Genomic DNA, 12,697 nt, shown 5'->3' with positions numbered 1-12,697 from the left:
CTGTGCCATGCCAAGAATGCGCCATACCGAGCCCGAGCGGCTTGCCTCATTCCTACCAGGGCACACTGCCGCCTTCGTAAGCCCAACATGTCCTCACTAGCACTCTCTCTCACACACACACACACACACACACACAGTTCAGAACACACAGGAGCAAACTTTTAGCCCACACTGAAGTACAGGACAGGAAAGACACACACAGACAAATAATCAGGCACAGGCACCGGAAATATTCTATTTTGTCTGATAATGATGATTGATGCCCGTTCAAAAAAAAAAGCTCCGCATCAAAACAAATGGTGTACCGCTCCATAAATCAATTGGTTGGGAGGGGCGGCACTGAAAGCCCACATTGATCATCGCACAGGCCAAATGTTAGCATCTCCAAATCATTTATTCCGGGCACCATTTCATACACAACATCTGGCACGCTGGCAGAGACAGAGGGCGGAACCTGTTACGAAACAACGGAGGCCGTCCGCTGCACGCTTTGAAGCACGTGGCGATATGTCTTTCCGGTGATGGATGGGGGACGGTTGGATGTCTGTAGCTAATGTGCAAAAGATCTAAGAGTCGGCCCTACTCAAAGTATTAAGGCAGTTCTTGGGACTACAAGATGATTTCCATTGGGGATGTTAGATATTATTGTCTCCAAAAAAAAACTCCTCATGGGAGATATGTGATCAAATCTCTGCCTGCTGTTTGTTATCAGTGGATGCTACAGAAAACGTGGCACTAAAGGGGCAGTGCAGGGTCAGAGGGGGAGCAGAGCTGGGGGGGAGAGGGGGGGTGTAAAATGATAACATGTGAGACATCTTTATGTGTAGTCGGGTGGACCTCCACAGTGAGAATATTGTAAAATTGCTTTCATGATCATCCTTTCGGAAACAACGATGTAATGAAGCAATTTTAAATGCCCATTGGCTTGTAGCAGGTTTATTTAGTGTGTTTTACTGAACAGCTGTTCACGTCTGCCTCCTCCTTCAAAAAGGAGGGAGCATCTTTTAACTCTCTGAACTGATTTCTGGTTGGCTTTCACTCCTTTGATCTACTTTTTCGAACATGTCAAATTGCTGCATTATTCCTCAGCAATTGGTATGTGAGTGGTACTACAGTATACACGTTCATGGGCAGTTTGTATATGAATGGATAGAGGAAACAGAATGAATGAGGCATTAAAAGCGTTAGTTCTGGGGTTTTTTTTAGCATTCAATAGTAAAAGATGTAAGCTTTAATTGATGATTTTCACTGTCTTTAGGATGAATATGTTTGAAATGTTCACCAGGGGTCGCATCAAGCTTTGAGAGATCTTAAGAGGAGCTGTAATGTGCTAGTCAGTGTGCGCCATTTCAGCCCTTTTTCTAAAAAAATAAGTCATTTAAATAAATGTCCTATCAATCGCTGAATGAGGTAACCCAAATGGTGTTTGAGCCTACAGCCCACTGATGAAAGCCTGTATTACACACTGGGTGTCTGCGGCGACATTCCCGTGAAAAATTACAAGCGGACCCCCCAATATATGTCTCCTCTCCAACACCACGGATGACGAGACATTCATCTTTGAGGTGGAAAAACAAAAGAAGACATCACAGATCCTTTTTTATAAGGACAACGCCAAAAAAGAGAAGGCATGGAGTTTAATTACAGGAGTGCATGGAGTAGAAGGTAGATACTAGCTTAATAAACATGTGATTGTTCTGTAAAGTACTTGTAGAGACAGTATAATCTGCGAGTCGGGCAGCAAGACGCTCCGCTTCTGAGACGCTCCCGGTGTGGTATGGCGCGTGGTGGAGGACGGAACAAAACCGGAACGCAGCCAGAACGCAGCACAGATGCATTTTCCATCACCCTGCAGTTGTTGGTCCATCACAGAGGGTAGGCGGAGCAAAAACAACAGGCTCGCTCTTTAACGCTGCATCATGGAGTCATGCAGTCTTATGCTGTGCACTGTACTGACACTGTACATTTGTATTAATCTTGTACTACTACTGCTTTGTCCTTAATGTAAAAAAAGAAGAGAAAGACAGCATTACTTTGTGCAAATCTACAAAAAGGATGAGCCCTAAGCAAAAAAAATAATTATATATATATATATATATATATTAGGGCTGGATGATTAATCGAAAAATAATCGTAACCGAAATTCAGAGCCTATAAACGACGTAATTTTACCAAGTCGGTTATTTCGGTCTTTTGATCCTATTAATATTTCCGCAGCCGCCCACTGTGTGTTAATGTACTTTCCCCTTAAAACATTTTACGGCCGCCGCGTGTGTAGTCACGTGACTCCGCCCCGTCCAGTCTGCGACCATAGGTGCTTTCCGATCGGATAGTACTTGTACTTTTTAGAGGAAAAGTACACTTCTAAGCAGTTCTAAGAACTACTCTCCCCCAAAATCTTTTTTCCCGTTTGCATTCCCTCTGGCCAAGTGGCCATAGGGACTGGTAGGAGGGGTAAGGGAGCGACGCAAGCACGGCAACGGTCAAGAACAACAAATGATGCTAATACTTCACGTACTGTTTTGCTCAACACAGACGGGGCTTTATTATACTCTGAACAGACCCCGCCTCTGCCTGCAGCGCTGTGGACGTCTATGTGTGTGTGTGTGTGTGTGTGTGTGTGTGTGTGTGTGTGTGTGTGTGTGTGTGTGTGTGTGTGTGTGTGTGTGTGTGTGTGTGTGTGTGTGAGAGAGACGGCCGGCGAACCGCAGGACACGCTTGTGGAGTTTAACTCCGAAAAGACAGTTAACCACAGGTTCCCGTTAATCTTATGATGGACATTTATTATTTATTTTCTACATTTTTAGGAAACTTTTTTTTTTTTTACATTAAAACTTAAATTACTTTTTTATAAGACGTTTTTATTTCATTGTAAAATCTACTGTTGTAGATTTCAGTTCAGTTGTTTGAAATATTTAATAAATAAGCATTAATTGCTATCTGTGTGTTGTTTCCTTATTTTAGAATCACAAAGATAGGATTATGCACTCTTTCATTAGAAAAAATAACCGTGAACATATTTACAGTATAAGAAAAAAAATGTAAAATAATCGTTCAATAATCGAGGAAGATGTAGACAGTATGGTTTGTCTGTTCTGCTGTGGAGTTTCATGTCTGTTTAGGCAAAGTCTCAAGACAACAGTAGCCACAACATGTAAAATACCACTTCAGTCAAACGAGCTCAGGAGAGATCTTATAACAGATCTTTGGTCAGCTGCAGCCGTGTGGAAAAGCAGACCGAGCGAAACTGCTCAAACTGCAAGGCCGATGGCCGACCAAAATTTTGAAAATTCTGGAAATCCATCCGATCATTTGACAACCAGATCGTTGATCGTACAGGCAATTAATCAGGCATCATCCCCCAGTCCCCTAAAACTAAGCATCCAACGACAATCTTGCAAAGATTCAGCCCGATTCCAAAAGTATTCCGGGTTAAAAATCAGGATTATTCAGTTCAGTTTCCATCCAGCGTTAGCTGCAGCTGTCAGTGGTGTTACTATATTAATAACACAGCAATTTGTCAGACTATTAAGGAAAATAGAATGACCAATTTCATCATAATGTGTATGTGTTAGATAATATAATTTTCTCCCTAACCAAACCTACACCCTTGATAACTCCATAGCAACATGAAGCTGCGTACACCAAGAGGGAAGGAGAACAATAGCCAACAAACTCCAAATCTGAACGATTAGAGTTCCCTAAATACAACGAGCATCACACTCGCTCCTGATCCATCAACAATAGAACCATGGGTTGCGTAACACGGCAGCACAATACCTACATTATCTGTGCCATTGAAGCATCCAGTGACTAACTGCCTGGCCCAAAGACAACATGATTAGACACCGTGGGGGAAATACAGCGAGCGAAGAGGGAGAGAGACAGTTATAAGAAAGCCAGATGCCCTTGAGAAGATAAGTGAGTGGTGTGGATGGGGGGGGGAGAGAATCGAGGCTGTGTGGGAGAAAGGGGGGAGGAGAAAGCCTGTAGGAGGATGGATTGAGAGGAAAGAAGAGGGAGAAAGCTGAAAGCTGAGAGAGAGAGAGAGAGAGAGAGAGAGAGAGAGAGAGAGAGAGAGAGAGAGAGAAAATATAGTCCTCCCTGGTGTAGCCTGTCCAGTGTCCAGCCTTTGAGGCAGTAAATCGCCCCCAGTTCAATGTGTGCTCTCCAAACGCTGCCGCACATTATTGATAAATCAGTGTGTGTTAATGAGAGGAGCTCATGTGACCTGATGAATCACGGCACAAAAATGAGCAACACACACACACACACAGGTTTGTGGCACTATCTTTGTGGGGACCCATCATTGACATAATGCATCCCTAGCCCCTTACCCTAACCTTAACCATCACAACTAAATGCCTAACCTTAACCCTCACCATAAACTAATTCTATCCCTAATCCTACAACCAAGTCTTAACCCTCAAACAGCCCTTTAAACTTGTGGGGTCCAGCATTTTGGCCCCACAAAGCTGTCGGGACCCCACAAGTATACTGGACCCCACGAATATAGTTAAACAAGCCCACACACACGCTGAGGTGCAAGTGCCAACTACTGTCATTTATTTGTTTCGGACACAAACGCACACATATTTTCTCCTGCACACACACACACACACACACACACACACACACACACACACACACACCTGCAGTGGCTGGATGAACACTTGCCCCGTGCTGCGGTAACAACCCCGAGTGTTATTCTATCCTGTTAACAGAATAGAGGAGGGCTTCCACAGCCGCTCCGGCCGGCAGTCAGAGGACGAACACAAGCTATTTTGGTTTCCCTTTGATATCCAATAGGCGGCTTAACGTCCTCATTAGATCATATCAGTCCCACACACACACACGCTTATCGCACACAAATGCACACACGTGCAAAGCCAGGGCGAAATTATCTCTCTCCCATACTCACTGCTCAAATTATCATGAAATCTCATCACGTGTTTGTGTTGATTTGTTAGTCCGACTGTGCCTAGGTGTGGGTTTTATGTTTGTATTTGTGCAAGTGTGTGTAATTATAGATATAAGTACTTGTGTATATGTGTGTCCACTAAGGCTAGCTTGCTTGTGAGTGTTTGTGCAGGGCAAGCTGACCTTGTTATAAGCTGAGTGGGCTGTAGTGCTGGGGCATCATTAGTATGGGTAAGGTGAGGGTTAGAGGGTGTGTGTGTGCGTGTGTGTAGAGGTGACAGAGTGGGGAGAGATGGGGGGTGACATTGTAAGAGAGGAAGTAAGGCGATGGAAGGTATGTGGGTCAGGCCGGGACACACAAACGTCACGTCACTCCTCCGCATCCGTCACTTAAAAGCAGGTAGCAAATGTTTGAGGACACACAAACACACAACCATATACACACACAAAATGCACAGGTGGATGGAAAGATCCCCAGTCTTTAAGTCGTTTCTAATCGAGCTTGCAGGTGAAGCCAGAACATTCTGACATTTACCAGTGAAATCCCAACATATTAAGTCAAAAATAAAGTTACAAGCTACCACTGATATTTAAAAACATATTAGGATAGTTCCTCCAAAGAAGCAGTGGTGGAAGAAGTATTCCCATCCTTTACTTCAGTAAAAGTACTAATAACAAACTGTAAAAATACTCTGTTACAAGTAAAACTCCTGCATTGAAAATGTTACTGAAGTGAAAGTACCATCAGGACAATGTACTTAAAAGTATTAAAAGTAAAAGTACTCAATGCAGAAAAATCCTCACATTTTAGAAAACTGGAAAATAGATATTTGGCAGCTCTGATGCTCAGTTTACTCGCGTCCGATTCCTCGCTCGGTCAGTCTGCCGTTTCCTCTTTCTCTGTTCCTCCGACAATGCTTTCCTAGCTTTCTGCTTCTTTTTTGCCGGCTCAGCCATGACGATAGTGTGAAAAACTCCCTCACTACCTTGTTAGCCGGTTCCTGAATGGGTGTATGTGTGCAGTGCCGTGAAGCAATTCGTTACATCGCGAGACCTGATATCACGCCATACTTCCTGACGCTGAGGCCGGAAGCGAGACGACCACCATTCAACTCGGGAAAAAAAGTCATATAACCATTCCAATGAAAAAACGGCATAGTTCCCCTTTAATTTAGTCTAGTAAAAAGTACAATATTTCTCTCTGAAATGTAGCGGAGTAGAAGTAGAAAGTGGACTAGTACAAATTTGACCCAAAAAAAACGTGACATCATTCTCATACAGAGTAACCAGCTATGTATTGCCCCTACCTGCTCCTGATTATAATTTTAAGGTAGAACTGAACACAGAGTAGAATAACTCTACTCTGATATGGGTAGGCTAGTTTCACCTATGGCAGATATTGTAAGTGAACAACCACAATGGGAAAAAACAAACAATAAAGCCACAGGACCGATGATCTTACAACATGTACATGTCTGATGTTACACCGCTGACCCAGAAAGTTGCCAATTCCCCATTGGATTTCTGGTGACACTTTCCACGATGCAGGCAACCTGAGGGGGATCATATTGCGTTGGTGCTGTGGAGTGTTTCTCCGCCTGCCTGGGAACGGTGGCAAAAACAATCACTGACTTGGGTAAGACTGCACGTGTCGACGTGGACGTCATTTGACATTCAAGCTAGATGCAAACATAATAATGATGGTTAATGGCTGCATCCATAATACCATAATAACTGACACCCTGTCCCTGTGTATCACAGTAAAAATGTGGTGTTTACCTTGCATTATTAAATTATAAGCCTGTACAAGTACTGATGCTGTAATATGTCGTACAGTTATCAGTTGTCTGTAGTGAAATCTGTTTGGAATTTGTGTTTATAAGCCTGGGGTGACTAGAATGTTAACGTCCATGTTTTTTTATTTTCAAGCGTGTGATTATGAGAAATGAAAATTTTGGGACACACACACACACACACACACACACACACACACCTGTTTGAGTGTGCGCCCCATGTACAGATGCTCAGTACTTGCCACAGCGGCCGCAGGTTCAATTCCGACCTGCGGCCCTTTGCTCCTTAAAATGCTTAAAATGTTTGTGCTTGACAAAAGTCAACAGAAGCCAAGAGAAGGTTACCAGAGTCAAAGGAAACCAATGTGACAATGGAAGCCATTAGGAAAAAAAATGGGAATCAACCAAAATACAAGACAATGCAAGAGACTGTAAGCCACAGGAGGCAGAATAAGCCAATAGCAGCCAAAATGATGCCAGTGGAAACAATAGAAGCCAGTTGGAGGCAAAGTGAATGCAAGCTGTAAGCAGGCTGCTCTCAAGTGCTGCCAGGAGGAGGAAGAGGAGGCAGCTACGGCTCAGGAATATTCTAGGCGTTTATTGCTGACCAGGGGTCAACTGTGGCCTCGGGCTGAAGCTCAGCAAAGGAGGTAGGGAACTCGCACATGATGACACACTCTCATACACCAGCCACACACACACACACACACGGCCAGAGGTCAGTAGTGTCCTCCCTATGCTGCCCACACACACACACACACACACACACACACACACACACACACACACGTAGAGAATGATGAAGACACACACTGCCACACAGGGTCCTTATCCCCTGTAAATCACACCTTGAAATGATGAAAACTGGTAATGCGTCTCTAACCACAGCCCCCATGCCTCGTCCCAACAATTACCATAATAAATCCATCCGAGTGGGAGCAGCACCGAAGCCATCGGGGTGGAAATGGCTTCAAACAATGGGCATGGCGCACGCGTGGCCTTTCTCCCTAAGAGCTGGCACTGCCACGACCTGTCCAACATACTTTACTACCGTAGTTACAATATAGAGAGCAGCCGCCTCGATGGCAGATGCTGCTTCCCACGTTAGAGGTACCCCACGTAATTACCATGATGAACTTGGCACACTGAGGTAATAAATATCACAGGGCACGCAAGCACGCTCGCACAAAGCGGAACAGCGCACACACATTCTGTGCATGGAAGTGCAGGGAGGTAGATGTGAGGAAATTGACACACACACACACAGTGTGTGGCACTATCTTTGTGGGGACCCGTCATTGACATAATGCATTCCCTAGCCCCTTACCCTAACCTTAACCATCACAACTAAATGCCTAACCTTAACCCTTACCCTCACCCTAACCATAACCTAATTCTAACCCTAATCCTAAAACCAAGTCTTAACCCTCAAACAGCCCTTTAAAGTTGTGGGGTTCAGCATTTTGGCCCCACAAAGCTGTCCAGACCCCACAAGTATTCCCGGTTTTTGGACCCCACGAATATAGTTAAACAAGAACACACACACACACACACACACACACACACACACACACACACACACACACACACACACAGGTGAGGACAAGCTCACATGTAGATGCACACATATGTATAGAGTGATCCAAGTTGTATGTAAAATAGTGTTTACCTTAAAAAACTGGAAAGACAGGGGAACAAACTGTTGTAGTTACCAATCAAAAAAGCTAAGAAGACTACTAAAAGTGAGGGGAAGACTATAGAACTTCCAAAAAAAGCTTTACTCTATAAAGCTTTTAATAAACTAATACTACTAATATAATTTCAAAATTGGCACCAAATTGGGCTGACCTACAAAAGTTTGTGGACAAATGGCCAGCTCCACTGGTGTGTGTGTGCGTTTTTACTGTTCAGTCCCGCCTCTCCTTAACTAAATTTAGAAATGCATATTCAAAAGGTTTCACCACAACCACAGAACCTCTCAAACCCCATATTATTGTAAGGCCTCGGCATTTTGACCTCTTTAAGAAATGGTATCGACACTAAGAAGTATTCCTTACTTAATTTTTGGCTTGTAATGTCAAATAGACACACTCATCGCACATATACAGTGTCTCCTTTAGCTTCAAATGAATCATTTTGCAATTACATTTAACATACATACACACAAGACAAATTAGGCCATTCTGTGTTTCACTTGCCTTGAGGGAAGCACAGGGAGAGTAATGGCCCCCAGAATTGCAAATGAGGCGCCTCTTGACATTTTTATATCACAGTAAATCACCGTATGTATGAGCCAAGTTCGCTGTGTGCCTGCAGATTACCAGCGTGTGGATGTGTTGACATGCGCCTCGACAGAGTCGTCACAACAGTCACAACACCAGGCTAGGTTATGCCTCTGGTCAGGGGTACAAATCGGTGGGCATTAAGCTGGATTTGACCCTGTCCCGTCTCCTGTACAACCATAAATACAGGACATGTTGTGCACGGCTAGCAGGAAGATGGGCTGGGATGTTTTCCCAGATTCAGATTAAGTCCTGCACTACAAATTACAGGCTGGGGATGTTCTGTATTGAGGCTTTACAGTTGAGGATTATTCTGTAGTCTGGCAAGTCAACCATCAAAATCCAGTTATCCAGTACAGGCAGGAAATGCAAAGAGGAAGAGAAGATGAACAGGGTGTAGGACAGAGGAAGGAAAAAAAAAACAGGAGAGTTTGAGAGGAAGCCCTGCGGGGGAACTCACCTGGTCTTTTTTCCATTTTTCTCCCTCGACTGCCACATAGTCGAACCTTCGATATTAATATGAGGATTTGCTTCTGGCAGAGCGACTTGTTGCTCTTTGGGCAGGGCTTGCGCTTGCTGGCGATCTGCCGGTTTGCCTGGGGGTCCTTGACCTCCCTGCGCTGGCGAATGAGGGAGCTGGCGAGAGCGGCCATCTTCCCAGCGCTGACCCTGCCGCCACCTCACCAGCCACTGGCGGCTTGGTGGCGCCCAGGTGTCGGGGGGTACCGTGGGCCACCCCCCTGCCCGCTCACCCAGGGCGACGGAGCACCGCTGAGGGAGGGGTGCAGAGCTGAGGAGGGGGTGGAGGGGGCTTCTGAGGATGGACCAAAGCAGCGGGGAGAAAGGCAGCAAACGAGGAGGAGGTGGCGGAAATGAAGGTGGATCCCTCAAAGGCCCACCCCAAAACTGAAAACTGGCTCTTGTTGAGGTTCTGAGCGATGGGCGTTTGCCTTTAAATGTCCTTCTAGTTGTCCCGTTTTCTGGTTGCGAGTGAGGTTCAGGTGAAGCCTTAATACGTCACTGTTCCTCTGTTGGGACAAGTTATGTTGTTATCCACCTAAAAAACAGTGCAGTGCTAGCCCAGCAATGTGCCCTGGTGCCTCCGTCCCAATCCGAGCGTGCCCGCACCCTCCTCCTGGAGCTCCAATGAAGTTCGACTCAACCCTGTCTGAAAGGATTCATCCACGGAACCATTCGCTGCATGATGAAACCAGACCCAAGAAGAGAAAAAAATTTAAAAAAAGAAAGAAAAAAAAAGAAAAATCACGTTTAGTCCTCTTAACCTGCTCAATCCTGCGGATCAGACGCCTGAACCTATTCAGTGGGACGAAAAAAATGCCCGAATGTCAACTCTCCAAAATAACAGGAGTGACACTGCTCCTTTTCTTTCGGTCCATCACCTTTAAAATGCCTCCATCCGAAACAACGTCAGAGCAGGAGAAGTAGGAGAAGAACAAGAAGTAGAGACCTGTCCGACCTGAGGTGTCAGCTCTGCACGTTGGGACGAGGATGAAGGGGGGTGCGGATGGACGGAGTGCAGTTTCCTCACTGTCTTTCAAGCTCTCCTGGCATCACCCTTTGCGTTCACCCGCACCCTGAAAGAAGAAGGGGGAGAAAGAAAAGAAAAAAAAGACAGGGGGCTTGAGAAATCCAGCGTCTCCCAGAGATAGAGGTGACATTCATGAACGAGAGAGCGCGGGGATAGAGAGACAGACAGGGACACAGAAAGAACGAGGGGAGAGGGAGAAAGGGAGGGAGTGCAGTGAGTCTATCTATCCCCCCTGTCGGATCGGGCTCTCCAACTCTGTCGGCAGCGCGCTACACCACAGAAGAGCGCAGCGCTGTGTCCTTCAGCCACGCACGCCGCCTCACAGCTGGGAGAACGAGGGGGTGAATGAATGGAGCGAGACCGAGGGAGAGAGGGAAGGAGGGAGAGGAGATGAGGTGAAGGGGAATTAGGTGGGGGGCGGGGGGGGGCTGCCAGGTAGCCATGCCTTACGGTAGATGCTGTATTGCCGCTGCTCATGCGAGTCTCCACCGGTGGGTGACAGTAGCCGGTCTGGTTCTGTTGAGTCCAGCTGGACAGTGTGTGTCCATGTATGTGTGTGTGTGTGTGTGTGTGTGTGTGTGTGTCCGTGTGTGTGTGTGTGTGTGTGTGTGTGTGTGTGTGTGTATCTGTGTGTGTGAGAGAGACAGGGAAAGTGTGTGTGTGTGCGCACACGTGTGAGTGAGTGTGTGTGTGTGTGTGTGTGTGTGTGTGTGTGTGTGTGTGTGTGTGAGTGTGTGTGTGTGTGTGTGTGTGTGAAGGAGCGACACAGTGTGAAAGTATACGGGTGTGAGGGTGTGTGACAAAGGCAGCATGTACGTATGTCAGTGTGTGTGTGTGTGTGTGTGTGTGTGTGTGTGTGTGTGTGTGTGTGTGTGTGTAACTCCCTCTCTTGCTTGTTCACAGTGCATTACCGAGCGAGTGCTGGCAGCATGCTTCACATGCTCTCTCTGTCTCTCCCTCCCTCCCTCCCTCCCTCCCTCTCTCTTTTTCTCTCACACACACACACAAACTCCCTTGCGCACTCTTTTTCTCTCTCTTTCTCTCTTTCCCTAAACCCTCCCCTTTGCTCTTCTTTCTCCCTCCCTTTTCTCCTCCCCCTCTGTCACTCTGATCCCTCCTTCGATATCAGCGATTCAAAGTCGCCCCTCCTATTCTCTTCATCCCTCCTCTGGTACCGGACCGGACCAGGCCAGGCTGGGTCAGAGCTGGGGTGCTTCCCCAACCCAACTCCACCCGCCTACTCTTCCTCCCCACCCCAGCCTTCTCTGATGTGATGTTGGCTTAAAGAGACAAACTAAGCGAGGTAGGCAGAGCTGTGCTTTCTGCTACGACAAGGACGTATAGATGCCGTGACACTGTCGGAGTCGGTCAGTCGGAAACGTGCGTCACTGCCGTCACGTCCTCCGCACGTCTTTTAAAAAAAAAAAAACGCAGTCAGTCAGTCAGTCACACAAACACACCATCAAATACAGAACACAGTCAAGCACAATAGAGCAAGGAGCTAGTAGTCAGATCAGACAGGTTGTGAACACGCCAACAGTTTGGGCAGATTATCTGAACCACTTTTTTTCGGAGGTAAAACTACAAGAGTTAACCAAAATCTTCCCAATTGCAAGACTGCAGCAAACAGGGTAGGTCAAAGTTGAACCACGTCGGTCTATGACGCAATGCATGATGCATTTCCCTGGTGAGTCCATTATTTTAAGCCATGCTAGTCAGTCTGTTCATAGGTCGGTCCACCACTTTGGTCCAGACTGAAATATCTCAATAACTCTTTTATGGATTGCCATGTCATTTTGTACAGACATTCGTGGTCCCCAGATAGGGATTCCTGCCTTGGTGCTCCCCTTGACTTTCCCTCCAGCACCACACATTCCCATCACCCATAGCTGTACTTTGTGTTTTGTGCTAATTAACAAATGTTTGCATGCTAACATGCTAAACTAAATACAGGCTTAACATCAGCATGTTAGCATCGTCACTGTGAGCATGTTGCATGTAGCAAGGCTAACTCTTTTTTTACGGATATAAAAGACGACCAAAACTACTATAAAAATAAGATCCTTTTCATAGTGATACGAATGAATTTACCCTGCATGCAGAATTACAGCAATGAGTGCTGGGGAGTGCTGGTATTTCCCCTTAATGACTTC

The 12,697-nt window shown here is 45.9% G+C and overlaps 1 protein-coding gene across 2 annotated transcripts in view; it reads right to left on the bottom strand.

Moving 5' to 3' along the window:
* Window positions 1–12,697, bottom strand: part of fgf11a (fibroblast growth factor 11a) — a 142,788-nt gene that overhangs the window by 117,839 nt on the left and 12,252 nt on the right. The window contains exons 1-2 of one of the 2 annotated variants that reach the window (XM_036005460.1): window positions 10,995–11,206; window positions 9,456–10,590 (exon numbers count right to left, since the gene is read on the bottom strand). The exons of the other annotated variant lie outside the window; for it this stretch is intronic. Coding sequence (XP_035861353.1) covers window positions 9,456–9,648 — 193 coding nt within the window. The 5' untranslated portion in view covers window positions 9,649–10,590; window positions 10,995–11,206. Of the gene's footprint in view, window positions 1–9,455; window positions 10,591–10,994; window positions 11,207–12,697 lie in introns of those variants that run through there. 2 annotated transcript variants of the gene reach the window in all.

This window comes from Sander lucioperca, chromosome 9, assembly GCF_008315115.2.
Source record: "Sander lucioperca isolate FBNREF2018 chromosome 9, SLUC_FBN_1.2, whole genome shotgun sequence".
Lineage (NCBI taxonomy): Eukaryota > Metazoa > Chordata > Actinopteri > Perciformes > Percidae > Sander > Sander lucioperca.
This window is presented reverse-complemented; position numbering and strand designations above follow the sequence as displayed.